The 22,032-nt window shown below is 42.5% G+C and overlaps 1 protein-coding gene across 10 annotated transcripts in view; it reads right to left on the bottom strand.

Annotated features, from left to right (window-relative positions):
- RBM6 (RNA binding motif protein 6) overlaps positions 1 to 22,032 on the bottom strand; it is a 134,266-nt gene that overhangs the window by 61,756 nt on the left and 50,478 nt on the right. For 6 of the 10 annotated variants that reach the window (XM_064367116.1, XM_064367118.1, XM_064367117.1 and 3 more), the window contains one exon: positions 13,114 to 13,187. The exons of 3 other annotated variants lie outside the window; for them this stretch is intronic. In XM_064367116.1, coding sequence (XP_064223186.1) covers positions 13,114 to 13,187 — 74 coding nt within the window. Of the gene's footprint in view, positions 1 to 1,197; positions 1,593 to 13,113; positions 13,188 to 22,032 lie in introns of those variants that run through there. One more of the 10 variants, XM_064367123.1, reaches the window with a different exon arrangement.

Below are 22,032 nucleotides of genomic sequence, written 5' to 3'. Positions count from 1 at the left end.
TCAGGAGGTTGAGGTTACAGTGAGCCATGATCACACCACTGCACTCCAGCTTGGGTGACAGAGCAAGACCCTGTCCCAATAAAATAAAATATAAAATAAATGTTATTTTGGCAAGGCGTGGTGGCTCACACTTATATTCCTAGCACTTTGGGAAGCCAAGATGGGTGCATCACCTGAGGTCAGGAGTTCGAGACCAGCTTGGCCAACATGGCAAAATCCCATCTCTACCTAAAAATACAAAAAATTAGCCAAGCATGTGGCAGGCACGTGTAATATCAGCTACTCAGGAGGCTGAGACAGGAGAATCGCTTGAACCTGGGAGGCGGAGGTTGCAGTGAGCCGAGATCACATCACTTCACTCCAGCCTGGGCGACAGAGCGAGACTACATTTCAAAAGAATAAAAAAGAAAAATAAATAAGTAAATATTATTCCAGATAAACTAATTATCAGTTCAGTAATACCCTTAACAAGAAATGTGCACATATAATCCTATGCACTAGAGGATGAATGACAACATTTAAGCACCTGTAGAGAAGGGGACATAAAGATATACTGTAACCTCCAAGTTCAACCTGAATGAAGAAAATGTCTAATAACACTCAATGTCACCTGCAGCCTATGAGAATTTTCTGATAAAAGAACTACCTGCAATGCTTACAGAAACAACAGGCTGTTTATTGTAGAAAGGCAGGTATGGTCATGGTCTTCTGCCCTCACATGCCTGAATGCCTGTGCACTCATTCCTTAGACACTGTTATGACAGGTATTACCCTCAACTCTCTTGCTGTCTGTCTAGAAATCCCGAGAGGTCCTGAACAAAAGCACTATGTGAACTGGCTATCTAAAATCAAGCTACCACCCAAAGCAGAACTGTCTGCCACTTTTAGCCAACTCTGAATCCCAAGAGGTGGATAAGGAGCCAAGGAAAAAGAGGAGCTGGTACAACCAAGTACAGTCCAGTGTTATGAATCACCCTTTACTACAGAGCACTTACCACATGCCAGCTACCATGCTGATCACTTTACATATACCACATACTCCAACCTCACTATTGCACTAAAGGTGGTACTGTGATTATGCTCTCACTTTACAGATGAGAAAACTGAGGTTCAGAAGTTACAAAAGAGAGGCCAGGTGCAGTGGCTCATGCCTGTAATCCCAGCACTTTGGGAGGCTGAGGCATACAGATCACCTACCTGAGGTCAGGAGTTCAAATCCAGCCTGGCCAACATGGTGAAACCCTGTTCCTACAAAAATACAAAAATTAGCTGGGCATGATGATGCGTGCCTGTAATCCCCGCTGCTCAGGAGGTCAAGGCAGGAGAATCGCTTGAACCCGGGAGGTGGAGGTTGCAGTGAGCCTAGATCATGCCACTGCACTCCAGCATGGCAACAGAGCAAGATCTGTCTCAAAAAAAGAAAAGAAGTTAACAAAAGATTCAGGAGGTAATGAAACTGGAATTCTAAATCTTTCTGTGCTACCAACCCTATACCACCTCAAAGTACATAAGGTCATAAATCAAAGTTATAATCAAGATCACAAATTGAACTATGCCTTTGTACAACCTCTGAGCTAATGAGGTGTAACAATACAGAAGCACAAGGTTAAAATATATAGGCATATTTCCAATTTTTTTTTTTTTTTTTTTTTTGAGATGGAGTTTTGCTCTTGTTACCCAGGCTGGAGTGCAATGGCGCGATCTCGGCTCACCGCAACCTCCGCCTCCTGGGTTCAGGCAATTCTCCTGCCTCAGCCTCCTGAGTAGCTGAGATTACAGGCACGTGCCACCCTGACCAGCTAATCTTTTGTATTTTTAGTAGAGACGGGGTTTCACCATGTTGACCAGGATGGTCTCAATCTCTTGACCTTGTGATCCACCCGCCTCGGCCTCCCAAAGTGCTGGGATTACAGGCGTGAGCCACCGCACCCGGCCATATTTCCAACTTAGAACAAATTAAGAACTACTTTAATCCGTAGAAATAAACGATGATTTATTTGTGACAAAAATAATTATAAACCCATTGTAGGAAACTATCAGAAGTTTCTCTTAAACCTGCCAAATGATAAATGTTTATTTTTCAAATTTGAGATAATTAAATTGAATCCAGTTTAGAGCACCTCTCATAATTAAAGAGCCTGAGATGTGGCAAATAATGGGCTGGTTATCCAAGCTTAGGGTATTTTGCTGTGCTCTGAGAAACGGCATCTCGCTTTGTCGCCCAGGCTTGAGTACAGTGGCACCATCACAGCTCACTCCAACCTGGAACTAGCGATCCTCCTACCTCAGCCTCTGGAGTAGCTAGGACTACAGGTGTGCACCACTATACCCAGCGAATTTAGAACTTAGGGTTTTAAAACCACAGGCTAGATTTCCTACATGGCCTAACCATACTCCATGTGGTACGGTCTCCTACTCTTTCACTTTAGAAAATTTAAGATTCTCTCTTAAAGGCTAAGGCAGCAGAAACTCCTACTAAGGGCCCGGCATGGTAGCTCACTCCTTTAATCCCAGCACTTTGGGAGGCTGAGTCAGGCAGATCACTTTGACCTCAGGAACTCAAGACCAGCATGGGCAACATGGCAAAACCCCGTCTCTACAAAAACACAAAAATTAGCTGGGAAAGTGTCTGTAGCCACAGGTACTTGGGAGGGTGAGGCATGAGAATGGCTTGAGCCCCAGAAGCGGAGGTTGCAGTGAGCCGAGATCGCACCACTGCACTTCAGCCTAGCAGACAGAGTGAGACCCTGTCTCAAGAAAGGAAAAAAAAGAAACTCCAACTAGGAATGCCTGGAAGAAGTCCCTTGATAATTAGTATCAATTAACAGGCTAAATGAGAAGTACTGTTGATGGGGGAAAAAAATTCCCCTAGGCACTGCCAGCAAATCCTCTTTTTGCTACATACTCCATTAAGTCAAGACCAGAGCTTAAGACTTTGTTTCAGATCAGAAGTCGTTGTGATAACAACAAACATACACTCAACATTCACTTTGTGCCAGTCCCAGTTCTAATCACCTTACATGCATTAACTCGTTTAATCCCTAGACATATGTGAGAGTATACTAAAACACAGAGAGGTTAAGAGGTGTTCAAGTACACCTTAGAAAGTGATGGAGCGAAGATGCAACACCTGGTAGTCTGCTTCCAGAATACTACATTATACTGCTACATTATACTGCTTCATGTCCAGTCAAGTCTCAATCACTGGGCCAGGCACGGTGGCTCACATGTGTAATCTCAGCACTCTGGGAAGCCAAGGCAGGCAGATCACCTGAGGTCAGGAGTTCAAGACCAGCCTGGCCAACATGGTGAAACCTCGTTTCTACTAAAAATACAAAAATTAGCTGGGAGTGTAGCATATGCCTGTAATCCCAGCTACTTGAAAGGCTAAGGCAGGAGAATCACTTGAACCCAGGAGGCAGAGGTTGTAGTGAGCCAAGACTGCAACCCTGAGCTATAGCCTGGGCAACAGAGGGAGACTCCATCTCAAAAAGAAAAAAAGTCAATCAGTGGATAAGTAGCCAAAACGTGTAATCAAGTCATCAATCCTTAAATTCACTTTTAATTTTCTTGAATATCCCAACTCTCGAGAGTGAGAATCTTCAATAATCCTTGGTTTGTATTCATTAACTGTTTTAATTTTTTTCTAGCTAGGATATGAACCTATACATTCATTTTAGAATGCATTTTCTTATGTTTCCACTAATACTTCTACTGAGGGCAATCAGGAAAAAGTACTGAAATTGAAGTTTCCCAGAAGAATGGCGTGATTCAAGCCATAAGTTATACAGATGAGCTCTGGCTAGGATGCCAGATGTTCTCAATGAGGTGCTTTTGGAGTGACAACTGTTTTAGGTAACACTATAACCTTAAACATACAGATAATTGGTTCTGTTACTTGAAATGCAAGCGATTTAAGTACTACTGTGTTTCAGATAGTATTATGTCTTTACTACCAACTTAAGTTTCCAACAAACTAGGTTCTTCACCATTTTTTTCCATCATGGCCTCACAAACAGCATTCTCATCTCTAAAAACATAAGCTTTCCCCTGTTGCTCTATTATTATTTTTTTTTTTTGAGGCAATATCTCTCATTCTGTTGCCCAGGTTGGAGTGCAGTGGCACAATCATGGCTCACTGTAGCTTTGACCTTCTAGGCTCAAGTGATCCTCCTACTTCAGCCTTCATATAGGTGGGACAATAAGCATGTGCCACCACACCCAGCTAATTTTTTAACAATTTTTTGTGGAGACGAGGTCTCGCTTTGTTGTGTAGGCTGGACTTGACTCCTGGGCTCAAGTGACCCTCCTACCATAGCCTCCAAAGTGCTGGGATTACAGGTGTGAGCCACCATACCTGGCCTCCCTATGGCTCTAATTTTAATCTCAAGGACAGACCACATTTGAGATTTGGCTTCCTATACATACTTTCAAAAACACTCTTTTATCTTCAGTAACCCAAACTCTCTTAATTTTGCTGAGACACACACACACACAAAACACTATTTCATAAAACTTCACGTATTCCACAACCTTCATTCCTCAGACCAGAAAAAAGTCAGTGTTTAAAGGAATTTTTACATCAGATGATAACAGAACCCCTCTTCCTTGCTCTTAAGAAAGTAAAACTGGGCCGGGCACAGTGGCTCACGTCTGTAATCCCAGCACTTTGGGAGACTGAGGAGGGTGGATCACAAGGTCAGGAGTTCAAGACCAGTCTGGCCAAGATGGTGAAACCCTGTCTCTACTAAAAATACAAAAATTAGCCAGGTGCAGTGACAAGTGCCTGTAATCTCAGTTACTCAGGAGGCTGAGGCAGGAGAATCACTTGAACCCAGGGGGTGGAGGTTGTAGTGAGCCAAGATCTCGCCACTGCATTCCAGTCTGGGTGACAGAGTGAGTCTCCCTCTCAAAAAAAAAAAAAAGTAAGACTGATTAGCGTCATACAGAAAGGTGAGTTAAGACTGGGTGCAGTGGCTCTTGCTTATAATCCCAGCACTTTGGGAGGCCCAGGTTGGAGGATCACTTGAGGCCAGGAGTTCAAGAGCAGCCTGGGCAACACAGCAAGACCCCACATCTGGCCGGGCATGGTGGTTCACACCTGTAATCCCAGCACTTTGGGAGGCCGAGGCGGGCGGATCACGAAGTCAAGAGATCAAGACCATCCTGGCCAACATGGTGAAACCCTGTCTCAAAAAAAAAAAAAGAAAAACCCACATTTACAAACAAATTTTTTTTTTAATTGGCCGAACATAGTGTCAGGTGCCTGTAGTCCAGCTACCCAGAAGGCTGAGGTGAGAGGATTACTTAAGTCCAGGAGTTCAAAGCTGCAATGAGCTCTGATAGTACCACTGTACTCCTGGGCAACAGAACAAAACCCTACATCTCTAAAAAATAAAAATTTTAAAATTTTTAAATAATTTAAAAAGGCCAGGCATAGTGACTCACACCTGGAATCCTATTGCTTTGGGAGGCCAAGGTAGGCAGACTGCTTGAGTTTAAGACTAGCCTGGGCAATGTGGCAAAACCCTGTCTCTACAAAAAAAAAAAAAGGAATACAAAAATTAGCCAGGTGTGGTAGTGGGCACCTATAGTCCCAGCTACTGTAGAGAACTGAGTTGGGAGGACTGCTTCAGCACAGGAGATCGAGGCTGCAGTGAGCCATGACTGCACCATTATACTCCAGCCTGGGTGACAGAGGGAGACCTTGTCTCCAACAAGATAAAATAAGAAAAAAAAAAAAAAAAAGGGAAAGGAAGGAAAGAAAAGAGAAAAGAAAGGAAGGAAAAGAAGGAAAGAGAGAGGGGGAGGGAAGAAAGGAGAATAAAAATTTCAGAGAAACAAATACCTCTCCCAGAGTTATCTTCTATAAGGGCATTTTAGTGACTAATTTGGCTAAATAAGAATAGACAACAAACATCACATTAATATATTTGAGAAAATAAAATGCTAATTCCAGCACACCGAATGCCAATAGTCTGAGAGAGCTAGGACTCACAACTGGGCAACCACTGAAAGGGATTAACATTTTAACACAATACTTCTTACTCCTCTCCCCAAGTCCAGTGCAATGGCACACACAGCAGAAGGAGAGATAATATGCACCCTCAATCTGCCAGAGACTTGACAACAAAGAAAGCCAAGGGCATATGACACTGACAGAAATACACTTCGCAGGAAGGGTGGGATGAAAGGTTCTGCCTGACAGTGCACGATGGCTGACCCCTTCTCCTAGACAGAAATGATGAAGGCATAGGCTAACAGTTTCATACCTTCATACCTGTTGGAAATTATTTCTCCAGATAGATAGCTGCTGCCTAAGTGATATCCTGATGAGTCACCACAGCCACAAAGTCAGTACTGCTGCAGAGCATCCTACTGTTTGACAGCTTGATATAGGCACTGGGAAAAGGCTAGAGCGACCTTGGTTATCATCTTGAGCAACCTCACTAAGGCACAAATATTCACAATATTTGACAAATAAAGCTAGCAGAAAGTTCCTTTACTTCCATCCCTTAGGCCAATAAGTACCAGCCCATAATAAATAAAGGACATTTCACATCAAGAGTCATGATAGCAGAGTTACAAAAAACTCAATCCAAAGTACTTCAGAGAAACCTTCTCAGAGGCGCACGCGCGCACACACACACACACACACACATTTGGACTCTACTAAGAGTTGTGCTTCCGAGAGGTGCGAGCGCACAGACACACACATACACACTCAGGCTCTACTAAGAGCTGTCAAGCAGATCCTGGTGACTCAGAATCTGTACCAACTTCGCCTGTAAGTAAAACTGGGGGAAAGAATAGACAGAGACTTTTTAAAAAAATATTTAGACAGGGATCTCACTATGTTGCCCATGTTATCTTAAAACTCCTGGGCTCAAGTGCTCTTCCTGCCTTGGCCTCCAAAAGTGGTAGGATTACAAGCTTGAGTCACTGTGCCTGGCCTACAAGGACATTTTATGTTCCACAAATACTTACTTTACTCACCTTGAGGAGTCAGGACTTCTTCCCTCACATTCTTATGTCTCTCATAAGATGGTTCACTTTGTCACAAGGACCATAATCCACATCCATTTCCTTAAAGAATTCATTTTAATAAACTTCAGATATAAAAATAAATTTTCTTAGAATTATAATTGAAGGCCAGGCACAGTGACTCACGCCTGTAATCCCAGCACTTTGGGAGGCCAAGGTAGGCAGATAACCTAAGATCTGGAGTTCAAGACCAGCCTGGCCAACATGGTGAAACCCTGTCTCTACTAAAAATACAAAAATTGACAGGGTGTGGTGGCTCACGCCTGTAATCCTAGCACTTTGGGAGGTCGAGGTGGATGGATCAGAAGTTCGAGACCAGCCTGGCCAACCACAGTGAAACCCTGTCTCTACTAAAAATACAAAAATTAGCCGGGTGTGGTGGCAGGCACCTGTAATCCCAGCTACTTGGGAGGCTGAGGCAGGAGAATCACTTGAACCTGGGAGGTGGAGGTTGCAGTGAGCTGAGACTGCGCCACTGCACTCCAGCCTGGGCAACAGAGCAAGACACCAAAAAAAAAAAAAAAAAAAAATTAGCCAGGCTCAGTGGCGCACACCTGTAGTCCCAGCTACTTGGGAGGCTGAGACAGAAGGATCGCTGGAACCCAGGAGGCAGAGGTTGCAGTGAGCCAAGACTGCACTACTGCACTCCAGCCTTGCTGGACTCTCTCTTTCTCTCTCTTTCTCTCTCTCTCTCTCTCTCTCTCTCTCTCTCACACACACACACACACACACACACAAAATTTAGAATTGGAAATTATTTGACATGCGGAGGAGGGTAAGAGAGAGAAAAAACATCGAATTTCAAATTATTTCAAATGCTACCAAGTGCTAGGTACTACAGTTAAATGTTCTGCATACATTATAAACCAAGAGTCACAACTCAAATGTATGTCACTCCTCAAGAAGTTTCTCTGACCACCCCTTTAAAATTGCCCCCATCTTCATTCTCCCAATACCCTGCTTCATTTTCTTTACAGCACTCAGTTATCAGCTATTATACTGTTTTTGTCTATTTGCTTACGGTCTGTTTTCTCCCATTACAATAAAGTTATTCCGTATGTCTTGTTCACTGCAGGAACCTCAACATTCAGAAAGGTGACTGGTACACAGCAGGTACTCATGAATGAATGATTCCATTTATCCTACATAAAGGCTCCAAAAGATATGGGTAAGAGGGAATTGAGAATGTGGGAGGTTAAAAAATGTGCCAGTGGTAACCCACCTAGGAAGCAACATCTGACTCCAAAACCTGTACCCCTCTTTGTTATGCTGTACTACCTAAGTGCAAAAATTTCCCTGAAGATCTGATTCTCAAAACTTTTTCCATCAAAATGATTTTCACACACCCTGAATTGTGGTAAAGTTTATTAAAAGAATGCTGATGTGGGCCAGGCGCGGAGGCTCAAGCCTGTAATCCCAGCACTTTGGGAGGCCGAGGCGGGCGGATCACCAGGTCAAGAGATCGAGACCATCCTGGCCAACATGGTGAAACCCCATCTCTACTAAAAATACAAAAATTAGCTGGGTGTGGTGGCATGCACCTGTAGTCCCAGCTACTCGGGAGGCTGAGGCAGGAGAACTGCTTGAACCTGGGAGGTGGAGGTTGCAGTGAGCCGAGATTGTGCCACTGCACTCCTGGCAACAGAGCGAGACTCTGTCTCAAAAAAAAAAAAAAGAATGCTGATGTGATCATGATGTCTACATGGGTAAGCAAGAGAGAACTGTGTCGTGTGGCAGTGCCAGCAGTCTGACCAATGGCTAGGGGAAGAATAAAAATCTAGGAAATGGGGTTGACTAAAAAAGGATACGGAAGATATTTTATTAAGAAAGAACCCTGGGCCGGGCCCAGTGGCTCACGCCTGTAATCTCAGCACTTTGGGAGGCCGAAGTGGGTAGATCACCTGAGGTAAGGAGTTGAAGACCAGCCTGGCTAACGTGGTGAAACCCCATCTCTACAAAAAACACAAAAAATTAGCCAGGCGTGGTGGCAGGTGCCTATAATCCCAGCTACTCAGGAGGCTGAGGCATGAGAATTGCTTGAACCCAGGAGGCAGAGGTTGCAGTGAGCCGAGATTGCGCCATTGCACTCCGGCCTGGGCAACAAGAACTCCGTCTCAAAAAAAAAAAAACATCAACAACAGAAGAAAGAACGAACTCTGGCTGGGTGCGCTAGCTCATGCCTGTAATCCCCAGCACTTTGGGAGGCTGAGGCAGGCGGATCACGAGGTCAGGAGTTCGAGACCAGCCTAGCCAACATGATGAAACTAAAATCTCTACTAAAAATACAAAAATTAGCCAGGCATGTTGGCAGACACCTGTAATCCCAGCTACTTGAGAAGCTGAGGCAGGGGAATCACTTGAACCTGGGAGGCAGAGGTTGCAGTGAGCCAAGATGGCACCACCTCACTCCAGCCTGGGCGACAGAGCAAGACTCCATCTTGGAGGGGAAAAAAGAAAAAGAACTTCACTGGGCGCAGTGGCTCCTGCCTATAATCGCAGCACTTTGTAAGGCTAAGGTGGGTGGATCACTTGAGGTCAGTAGTTCAAGACCAGCCTGGCCAACATGGCAAAACCCCATCTCTACTAAAAATACAAAAATTAGCTGGGTATGGTGGCATGGGCCTGTAGTTCCAACTACTCAGGAGGCTGAGGCAAGAGAATCACCTGAACCCAGGAGGCAGAGGTTGTAGTGAGCCAAGATTGCAGCACTGCACTTCAGCCGGGGCAATAGAGCGAGACTCTGTCTCAACAACAACAAAAAAGAAAAGAAGTAACTCCAGTGAATACTGCAAATGAGGTCAAACAAAAATTTGAAGTTTGAGAGAACATCCTATGGGATCTGTGAATACCATATAATCTCTTTTCTTAGAGTGAGATTAAAAAGTTCAAAAAGGTAGAGGCTCTCTCTTAATTGTACTCCTGAAAAGAGCACTACAGGGTACCCTATGCACAAGGACGGCTACCTGTCAAAAACACTATTTCACACCTGGAAGAATACTGGCCCTGTTCCTGCTTTATTTTAGTGTGCCACTCATTGGACAGCAGTCATTAATCAGGAATCTGAGAGCCCTATGAATTTTCAAAGAATGGCTGAGGAGGGTTGGGGGATAAATGTCTGTAAGCCACCTCCTTTTGTGTTTTTGAGACAGAGTCTCATTCTGTTGCTCAGGCTGTAGCACAGCAGTGTTGCTTCAGCTTACTGCAACCCTCATCTTCTGGGTTCAAGCAATTCTCATGCCTAAGCTGAAGCCTCCAGAGTAGCTGGGATTATAGGCGTGTGCCACCACACCTGGCTAATTTCTGTGTTGTTAGTAGAGATGGGGCTTCACCACGTTGCCCAGGCTGGTCTTGAACTCCTGGCCTCAAGTGATTCACCCGCCTCAACCTCTCAAACATCTGAGACTACAGGCATGAGCCACCATGCCTAGCCAAGGGCTGGATACTTTAGATAGGATCTTTTGTTGGGATAGAAGAAAGAGGCAGTAAGAGACAATGCTGATATCTTTAAGATCAAGCAATGATGTATCTCTGATAAAAAGCAACAATTAACTCTAGGAGAAACACACAGTTGGAAGAATGGTACAAAAAAGATGTCATCTGCCAGGGTTCCCTCATTTATATTTCCACTATTCACAGTATTTAGTACAGAGGCAAAGGACTGAATGACTATTCACTGATAAGAACAAGTTGTTTATGAATTAATGAGTGTTCTCAAAATTGGACAGACTGTCAGAATAGGATCCACCATAAGCATACAGATTAGAAGCTTTATCCTTCTCTCCAAAATGGGCATGTAGCAGTTTCTGACACTTGATTAGTACAGTTGTCCCTTGGTGTACACGGGGGACTGGTTCCAGGACCCACAAGGACACAAAAATCCCAGGATGCTCAAGTCCCTTATAAAAAATCACATAGTATTTGCACACAACCTACACACATCCTCCAACATACTTTAAACCATCTCTAGATTACTTATAATACCTAATACCTAATAAAGGCTATACAAACAGTTTTTAACTGTACTTTTTTGTTTGTTTTTTGAGATGGGGTCTCACTCTGTCACCCAAGCTAGAGTGTACAGCAGAGTGATCACAGCTCACTACAGTCTCAATCCAGACTCAAGTTATCCTCTCAGCCTCCCACGTTAATAGGACTACAGATTCATGTCACCACACTTGGCTAATTTTTTTATTTTTTATTTTATTTTTTTTGTAGAGATGGGGTCTCCCTATGTTGCCCAGGCTGGTCTCAAACCCCTGGCCTCAAGCAATCATCCCACCTGGGCCTCCCTAAGTGTTGGGATTACAGAGGTTAAGCCACCATTCCTGGCAAGTATTATTTTTTATTGTTGTATAAATAGTTGTTAACTGTACTTTGTTTTTTGAGACAAGGTCTCACTCTGTCACTCAGGCTAGACTGCAGCAGAGTGATCACAGCTCACTGCAGTCTCAATCCAGGCTCAATGTTAACGTATTTTTTCCTGAATATGTTCAATCAGCATTTGGTTGAATCTGTGGGTGTGGAACCTGTGAAAACAGAGTGCCAACTATATTTGGTAAGTGACTGATTCAGTATGGACACTGAACAAACAGTCAATGAGAATCCTCTTAAGTCTAGGGGATATGGTCCTAAGCCAGTCATTCTCTAAGGATCTGACAGTGTTTAAACTACTACAAGGTAAGGATACATCAAAAGTCTTCTTTAACAAGTGCTTGTTCTCAAAGCATTTAGAACATGTCATCTCCATATCCATAAGGGGAGAACTTGGCCAAGAAGGGAAAAGTAAGTATAATGAGCCATACTGAATTGAACAAAGCTGAACAAAGCATCAGGCTACAGAAGAATTTTCCTATAATAACTACACTTCTCTGGCAGAGCCATTTTTAAGATTCTGGGCCCAGCCGAGTGCAATGGCTCACACCTGTAATTTCAGCACTTTGGAATGCCAAGGCAGATAGATCACCTGAGGTCAGGAGTTTGAAACTAGCCTGACCAACATGGAGAAAATTCGTCTCTACTAAAAATACAAAATTAGTCAGGCGTGATGGCACATGCCTGTAATCCCAGCTACTCAGGAGGCTGAGGCAGGAGAATCGCTTGAACCTGGGAGGCAAAGGAGGTTGCGGTGAGCCGAGAGCACACCATTGCACTCCAGCCTGGGCAAGAAGAACGAATCTCTGTCTCAAAAAAAAAAAAAAAAAAAAAAAAAAAAGATTCTAGGCCCACTAGATTGACAATGTTAAGTATAGGCAGTGGGTACATTAAAAAAAAAAATCAAACTATATTCCTAAGCTTCTTTTCCTCCTTTACAGATGGAAGAACTGAAACAACTCAAAGAAAACAACTTTCCCCAAGGAAACACCATAACAAGAAGGATTCTACTCATTTATTAATTCCTCCCAGAACTACCAGGCAGCAGTCACTTAAAGACATAGGTGGCAAGCTGAATAACTACAGATGGTTCAAATGTAAGGTGAATACAGATTCTGATTCACCAGCTCTGACTATATGCAGCCAAAGACTTGAGTATGCAACGCCAATTGGCAAAGAACAACGATGAAAGCCATAGACACCAACAATCCACTCTTCTCTTCCCTGACAGCTCTCTTTTGGAAGTAGCCTGCATCCTGATGCCATAGGAGTCACCATCAGAGGTCTTCATCCTAGGTCTAGGTCTGCATATAACTATTGACCTAGAATTTCTGTGCTAGGCAGATCCTTGGAGTAACAGACAATCAAGGATCATTCTTTGCATCAGGATTACCATCTCAGTCACACTCCAAAAGGAAACACTCCAGATGTGTCTTTTTTTTTCAACTACTATCTTTGGAATCTAGTCCAAAAGCAACTGGGCTCTAGTTTTTAAAATGTACTCTGTGCCCATTAAGTTTTCTAGAGAAAGCTTTCCAGCCTTTTTAAAGATTTTCCACACAACCACTGGTTGGAATGCAGTATGCTCCAAAGATAGACTTCTTGTACCTTTCCAAAGTGAAATCATTTTAAACCCTCCCTCCCCATATATAAAAAAATATATCCTTCCAGCATCATTTGACCGAAGTATAAAGCAACCTGGTTGGCCTCCATGCATCCGATGGCATCTTCCAAGAGTGAAAACTCCACGCAGACATAGCCATAGTCGTAACCTGGGGACAGCATTTAAATACAGACGGGAGTGGTGTTAGTGCCTTGCAAACACAAAAGACACACTTAAATCCCCTGTTTCTGAACCCCTTAAACACAAGCCCTCCCAACTGACCCCTCCTTCCCCTACACTAGGTAAAGTTGCTACCCCAAACAGAAAAAAGTACTGAAGGAAAGTCTCGATGTTTCTGGACTTTGAGATTCATTCCAAAATAGCCTTTTCTATTAACCAAGAAGATCCTTTGCCCTCTTTAGCACTGGTGATCTTGTGAAGGTACCCCAGAATTGGGTAATCCCAGAGAAAGTTCATTTGGGGACCCGAAACATTTTAACCACAGGCTTAATCTTCCAGAAAAACGAAGTCAACAAGAATAAGAAAGTACCTGGAAAAAAAAAAAGTATCCCGAGAGAAGACAAAAAAAGCAATTATCCCCAGGCTATGCTAATAGTCACCACTTTTCAAGCAGAAACCACCTTCAAAGACAGAAGTGCTGACAGACTGAGGCAACTATTCTGTTTGGATACCACAGGAGGCTTCTGGTTGGCAGGGGACAGACCATTTCAGGTCTCCTCTTTTTTTCCTTGTTTCAACTCAAGTCATAAACCAGCTAAAATCTTTATAAAAGGAAGAAGGTGTAAAAGCATCAATAAGTACAAATAACTGTGTCCGAAATTGTGCTTATGCACAAAGACTGGTGGTGGGGAAAGCTGGGAGAAAGACAGCAGTTGTTAACAATCAATACATGTTTAAGAACTGTACAAACCATCAGAGCTATAAAATACCCCTCACCTTACTCCTAAGCATGTGTCATTTGCAGCACAGGCCTGAGTCGCATGACCCATGAGACTGGGAAGTCATGGGATTTATAGGCTGCTGAACTCAAATCTAACCAGTCCTATAATTTCCCTGATACCGCCACTGTGTAACTACAAATATACACTGGTCAATGCAATGCTCCCCAAGTGGCTTCCATGCTTCCTCCACTGCCTCAGAGGATAAAGAAGCTCATCTCTAGCAACGACACTGTGTAAATGGAACAGCAAGAAAAAGATGTGATTTGTTCAGATGAGAAACAAAACTCAGGCACAGAAAAACAACACAAAACTCTATGATAATTTTGAGCACAAAGTATATAACAATAGGAAACTGGTATCACTGAATCAATGTATCAAAGATCAATAAAACTAAAGCAATAGAAAATATAACTTTAAAAACATACCACATTTGGTGAAATGAGTTAATATTCCTTGTCACATGAAATGGCTTTAAAATGTTTTATTAATAATAATAAACTTTGATTTTAGACTTGTTAAATACTCCAAGTTTACTACGAAACATTACAATAGTATAGGTTGAGCTGCGCTTTGAGTTTCAGAAAGTGACTAGGCAGAAAAACAACCTACTAGAAACCTCAGCACTACTGTAGGATGAGAAATAGATTTTCTAACCTACTTTCACAGCTTTGACCAACATGGATTAAAACTAACCCCTCCAAACTTACCACAAAATCAGTCTCCTCTGCTTAATAACTCGTTGAAAAAATAAAAGTTCTTTAGAGAAACAGTGAGCATATCTTATTAACAGTAGAAACTGTTTTGTTACTTAATTCCTTCCAAGTAAATCTTCTTGATCAAACTCAGTGAAAACCTAATACATCAATCACACTGCATTTTATAAACAGCTCTGAATATTCTTGGGAAACATTACAGAATAACAGAAGGAACTAAGATACCTGTTAGCACCAAATATCCACTGCAAACACTCAAATGTATGTCCACAATCAGAAAGGGTTAGACATGGAACAAGCAGGTGTACTCTTGAGTGTGTTGATTACCTCTACAGAACATATCAATGGAGCACCCAGGTACGTGGAAAGCAACCCTCTCCACAGCTGCCCGGATGAAAAACATGGGGAACTAATACCAAAACTGGCAAAGCCCTAAGTTTCCTTTACGTGCTTAAAGAGGTAACCACTGTGGCCCAGAGGAGCACACAGAATCTGTGGACAGAGAGAGAAAAGATTCATGACAATGGTCATACTTTGCTAAAGGTCAAGTAGACACTGGGAAGGAAAAGATACAGAAGACAGTATGAGCATCTAATACAGCATTTCTAGACATCAATCCTGCAATACTATATGTTGACAACATACTTCAGATTCATTATTATATTCATAAGCCCAACACTAAATTTATTCCGACTGAAACTTTAGCTATCAAACAAGAACAGAAATTTAAGGTTTAACTACACTGTCAAAAACTTAAAAAAAAAAAAAGGCATTTTGTGTGCTCAAGACTCATGGTTGTATCATAAGGATTTTCAGCAATCACCAAAATAGACAATGAAATCTTATTGTAGCCAGGCGCAGTGGCTCACGCCTATAATCCCAGCACTTTGGGAGGCCGAGGTGGGCAGATCATGAGGTCAAGAGATCGAGACCATCCTGGCTAACATGGTGAAATGCCGTCTCTACTAAAAAAAATACAAAAATTAGCCAGGTGTAGTGGCACACACCTGTAGTCCCAGCTACTCGGGAGGCTAAGGCAGGAGAATTGCTTGACCCTGGGAGGCAGGAGGTTACAGTGAGCCGAGATGGCACCACTGCACTCCAGCCTGGGCAACAGAGCGAGACTCAGCTTCAACGACAACCACAACAACAAAAGATTTTATTCTAAATATTCTGATTTAATATTCACAATACTATCTTATGAGGTAAATATTATTAACCTGATTTTAGCCATGGGGAATAAGGCAAAGAAAGATAGGTAAATTGATCAAAGTAACCAAGTAAGTGCCAATACTGAGCTTTAAATGCAGACAGTCCAGATTCAGGTCGATGTTTTTAACCACTACACTCTAGCCTCTCACTCTTCAGTAAGATCATAAACCAATTTAAATAATCTTAATTCTAAACTCTACAGAGCCTAGTTACAGAAAGGGTCCCATATGCCTGAACACATACATCTATGCCCCTGTTAAAAAAATAAGCCTAGTTAAGAAATATTCAACTTAGCAGCATAACAGTTGCTTCTATTTTAAAATAACTATGGCAGAACAATTCAGAGTAGACCTGAGTATGCAAATTAGAAAACATTCTCAGGAGCTGATTATACTAGCTCCCAAAATTCTTCTGAAAAGACAAAAACTAATCTTGTAAATGATGGCTATAAAAGTTGCATAGCAATATGAAAAGACACTTGATATAGTATATTTTAAGAGCTTTAAAAATGAATATACCCTTATGGATAATTATGTAAAATGTATATAGAAAAAAGGACTGGAATTCAGTGAAACTGCATCTAACTCAAGGGTTAGAGGCAAAAGTCAGCATGTGAGACAAAAACCATGCACTGTCAAAATCATACTAGAAGACCCCAACGTGAAGAACAACATACCATCTTTCAATTTAGGTAAGTCCAACACTGCCAGTTTTTCCTCCAGCGCTGCAACAGATCAGTTTTCCTTTGGTTGACACCAGATGAAGAGGTTGGCTTGCATTTAAGGGCCATAAGGTATGAAAATATATTGCTTTAAATAACAGAATCACAGCCAGCACAGTGAATGCTCACTCAGAGAAACTTAGAAAAGGAGACAAACTGAAGCCACAGGCGAGTCTCATCCCCACTGCCCATGCTCACTCCAGGAGTGAGAAAACAGGGTGTGGGAAGTGGGGGGGTGGGGAAGAGTTCAAACAAGCACAGGTGGACATACAAAACCCAGAAAATGCATATAATGCAACACAACTGTATGTCAAAATGATTACAGTCGTTGTATTGCTATAGTGGGATAATCAGGGATTTTTTTTTTATTTTCCAAATGTAATTTTACAATTCACAGAAAAGGCACAGAAGATATTCTACCCAGAGACCTAAACATTCTAAAAACAACCAACCACCTTGAGATCAGAATTGCTAGGAACCATATGGAATCATTAAGATAGTAAACTCAGTATTAACCTTCCCATGAACAGATTTATTTTTATCAATCAGAGTATCAAAAAGTCTATTTTATTACCTTTTTCTTCCACTGTCACTTGCTGGGAAGAAGTCTGGTGGGTCTTTGTGCTTATTTATATGACTTTTAAAAGGATAGCTAACTAAATTTTCTAATCTAAATTTACAGATCTCACAGAAATATGAATTCCCCTTATACTTTTTTTTTTTTTTGAGACGTTGTCTCTCTCTGTTGCCCAGGCTTGAGTGCAATGGCGCGCAATCTTGGATCACTGCAACCTCCGCCTCCCAGGTTCAAGCGATTCTTCTGCCTCAGCCTCCTGAGTAGCTGGGACTATCGCGCCCAGCTAATTTTTGTATTTTTAGTAAAGACGGAGTTTTGCCATGTTGGCCAGGCTGGTCTTGAACTCCTGAGCTCAGGTGATCTGCCCACTTCAGCCTCCCAAAGTGCTGGGATTACAGGCGTGAGCCACCATGCTGGGCCTCCTTATACTTTTTTTTTTTTTGGCACATGAGAAGAATGAGAACAGGGCAAGGGAAGAAAAACCTATAAAGGTAACAACAAAATTTCACATCTTCTCTATCTTCATTAACCATGTGGTTGTCTGTTTCCCAAAACTGTATCTGTGATAAATGCCAACCAGGTGGTAATAGGAGAATAAGGTACATGAAACAAAACCCTGATAAATAATATTCAATCTCAGAACTAACTCTTCAGTCTCTGCCTCTGGAAAAGCTGACTTACAAGATACTGACAAACATAACCCTGTACGGTTTAAGTCAATTATTAGTCTATAACAGGTCCAATTTTCATAATAATTATAAGGAATATTTGTTTAGGCAAACGAGATGTTCTAGGAAAACCCAATTAACATAACCAAGTCCAGTTGAATTTCCCATCAATAGAGTACTGGTTGACATTGAAAAAGCCCAGAATACACATCCAGAAAGGAAAAGGAGGAATCAGGATTTTAAAGAACATAAGTAGCGGGCTAGGCTCAGTGGCTCTGGCCTGTAATCCCAGCACTTTGGGTGGCCGAGACAGGCGGATCACGAGGTCAAGAGATCAAGACCATCCTGGCCAACATGGTGAAACCCCATCTCTACTAAAAATACAAAAAATAGCTGAGCGTGGTGGCACACATCTGTAATCTCAGCTACTCGGGAGGCTGAGGCAAGGGAATTGCTTGAACCCGGGAGGCAGAGGTTGCAGTGAGCTGAGATCGCGCCACTGCCCTCCAGCCTGGCGAGAGTGAGACTCCGTCTCAAAATAAAATAAAACAAAATAACATAAGTAGCAGGGAGATGAAAGGACACAACACAGCCTTTTTTCTCTAAACAAAGAGCATTATTTTTGTAGAACAAAGCATTATGACTATAAAAGGCACCATGAAAAATCAATAGATTCAAGAGGTTGTCTACAGGTCCTGTTTTCCTAATTCCATTTCACTGACAATACAGGTTTTTAGAAAAGTAAAATATCTTTAGCAAAATCAAAACAGAATTGATCCAGGTGTCTGAATTCTTGTCAATGGGAGTAACAGAATAAAGGAGGCCTTCTGTGCAAGATTTCCAATAGGTATTTTGCTCTGTTAAAATCTCATGTGAGCCTAGGTGTGGTGGCTCATGTCTGTAATTCCAACACTTCAGGAGGCCAAGGTGGGATTACTTCAGCTCAGGAGTCCCAGCCTGGGAAATATAATGAGACCTTGTCTCTACAAAAAAACAGAAAAAGTTAGCTGGGTGTGGTAGCACGCACCTACAGTCCCAGCTACTTGAGAGGGTGAGGTGGGAGGCTCACTTGAGCCTGAGAAGCCAAGGCTACAGTGAGCCATGGCTGCTCTAATGCACTCCAGCCTGGGCAACAGAGCGAGACCCTGTCTCAAAACAAACAACAAAAACCCCACTCTCGTTATGAAAATTAGGAAAATATCTGATTTATATGTCAAATTACCATGAGGGAAGGATGAAACTGGTCCACATGAAATCCATCACCTTCAAATCTTTTTTTTTTTTTTTTTAACTGAGTTCTGCCCTTGTAGCCCACACTAGAGTGCAATGGCACGATCTCAGCTCACTGTCTGCTTCCCGGGTTCAAGTGACTCTCCTGCCTCAGGCTCCCGAGCAGGCCACCGTGCCCAGTCCATCACCTTGAAATCTTATAAACACTTTCAATTATTTCCCCTTCAGCTATACATATAAGGGTTGCTGGTTTAAAGAAAAATAATAATAATAATGAAAAAAGGAAGATACACACTGATGATTATTTCTTAAATTTTTCTTTTTTTTTTTTTCTTTTGAGACAGACTCTTACTCTGTCGCCCAGGATGGAATGCAGTGGCATCATCTCAGCTCACTGTATCTCCACTTCCAGGATTCAAGCAATTCTCCTGCCTCGGCCTCCTGAGTAGCCAGGATTACAGGCATGTGTCACCATGCCCAGCTAATTTTTGGTACTTTCAGTAGAGATAGGGTTTTGCCATGATGGCCAGGGTGGTCTTGACCTCCTGACCTCAGGTGATCCACATGGTTCAGCCTCCCCAAGTGCTGGGATTAAAGGCATGAGCCACTTAACCTAATTTTTTAAAAACTATACATGGGTCTATCTTATTTTATTCTGTATCTGTGCCAACTGGTTAAATAAAAAAATTAGTTTGGTTTTCATTTTTTTCAAGTCCAAAATTAATCCCAGGGCCACTCCATCTTGATGATGGTTCTTTGGGCCTGGAATAACGTTAGGAAACACTTGCCCTTACTCAATTTATTTCAATTCCACTGGCAGTAATGGTGTCATATGAGCACAATGGAGAGCAATGTATTTGCCCCCGGAGTTTAATCTAATGGAAGTCATGACAAGTACAAATAGTCATAGATCACCCCAAGATGCTACATAAGTCAAAAGGGGGAGTAATTATTATTTAAAGAGCCAGTCATCTCATTCAACTTTTTTTCACTTAAAAAAAAACAAACAGCCAGGTGCAGTGGCTCATACCGATAATCCCAGCACTTTGGGAGGCTGAGGCGGGTAGATCACCTGAGGTCAGGAGATCAAGACCAACCTGGCTAACACGGTGTCTACTAAATGCCCGTCTCTACTAAAAAGATGAAAAAAAAGGTCAGGCATGGTGGCTTATGCCTATAATCCCAGCCTGGGTGACAGAGTGAGACTCTGTCTAAAAAAAATAAAAATAAAAATTAGCAGGGCATGGTAGCTCACACTTGTATTCCCAGCTACTCCGGAGGCTGAGACAGGAGAATCACTTGAACCCAGGAGGCAGAGGTTGCAGTGAGCTGAGATTGCACCACTGCACTCCAGCCTAGGTGACAGAACAAGATTCTGTCTCAAAAACAAACAAACAAAAAGACCCAATCTGCAGAGCAACCATCAGGAAAAAGAGTACCTTTGCAAATCTGCTTTTCCCCAAGCAAGAACACTTCAATCTGGCAGAAAAGATGGTACAGGCATGAGAGAAGGATCAACCAGAACAGTAGCATTAATACTTTAGTAAACTGACTATGCAGAGAGGTGACACCAAAAAAACCGAGGTCCCAGATGAGGGACTGGGATCTTCTTCTCACTTCTGTATCCCTAAACCTAGCATAATACCAGGTACATCACTTATAATGACCATCATCACTGGAACAACACACAAGAAAAGTAGCTTCTAGAGTTCTGTACATTTGCAGAAGCTACAACTAACTCACCAGGTGATCTCAGTCAAGCTACATCTCTCTGGGCCTGTGTTATCTCATATGCAAAGTAGCAAGGATGGTTAACTCCTTGGCAGGGTGGTTTCAGAGATGCAATGAAATAAGCATTATTGGAGACCAAAGATCAGACAGCTGTCTCTGCATTACCCATTCTCAAATATGTCTGAGTACTTCAGCAACTGAAAGGCAGCATGAATTTCCTGACTTTTAGTGTATACTGACAATATATCTGCTTCCTACATAGGTCACATGGCTATTTTTGTTTTGTTAGGAAGGAAAATATGACCCATAAACATTTTTTTCCCCTGCAAACAAAGGGTAACTCAACACTGTTCTAAAAGGCTCTGGGACCAAGTTCAGTGGCTCATACCTATAATCCCAACATTTTGGGAGGCTGAGGCAAGAGGATCACTTAAACCCAGGAGTTTGAGACCAGACTGGGCAACAGAGTGGAACCCCATCTCTACAAAAGATTTTGAATCAGTCAGGTGTCATGGTGCACACCTGTAATCCCAGCTACTTGGGAGGCTGAAGCAGGAGGATCGCCTGAGCCTGGGAGATTGAAGCTGGTGTAAGCCATGACTTTACCACTGCACTCTAGCCTGGGCTACAGAGCAAGACTGTCTCAAAAAAATTAAAAAAAAAAAAAAAAGTAAAATAAAGGCTCTGGGATGATTCCGCAAAGCTGGTTTCTGAACTGGAACTTTGCTCAGGATGACAGCAAATCATAGTGGCCTAGCCATTCACCTATTCCAGAAGTGAACTTGCATCCAGAGAAGGATTAGACAACTGGCATTAGATGAGACCTGAAATGACCAGGCCATGAGCCAAGGTACATGAGATTAATACTGCAGAGATGGGTTAAACAGCAACCCCACTGGGCCACTTATGCCCTGTAACAGATATGCAGTGGCCAACTAAAGGCACTAGATACCAGCCAGAGCTGGCTTTGGAGTCCCCATCTGTGGTATCATAGAAAGATACTTGATCTGTCCCAGGTTCCTGGCATACAGCTCCTAAAACCCTTGGAAATTCCTGAGTGATAAGGGTGATAAGAGTGTCTTTTGTTCTAATAAGACAACTCTTGGAACGCCCCTAGATAGCGTCAGGATGAGGGCTACCTAGAAAGACAAAGCCTTGACCAGAAGCTCAGAACTTTCAGTACCACCCACCAACTTCCGG

Source organism: Aotus nancymaae, unplaced genomic scaffold, assembly GCF_030222135.1.
Source record: "Aotus nancymaae isolate 86718 unplaced genomic scaffold, 86718_ANA_hifiasm-v0.15.2.pri h1tg000067l, whole genome shotgun sequence".
In the NCBI taxonomy this organism is placed as follows: Eukaryota; Metazoa; Chordata; class Mammalia; order Primates; family Aotidae; genus Aotus; species Aotus nancymaae.
This window is presented reverse-complemented; position numbering and strand designations above follow the sequence as displayed.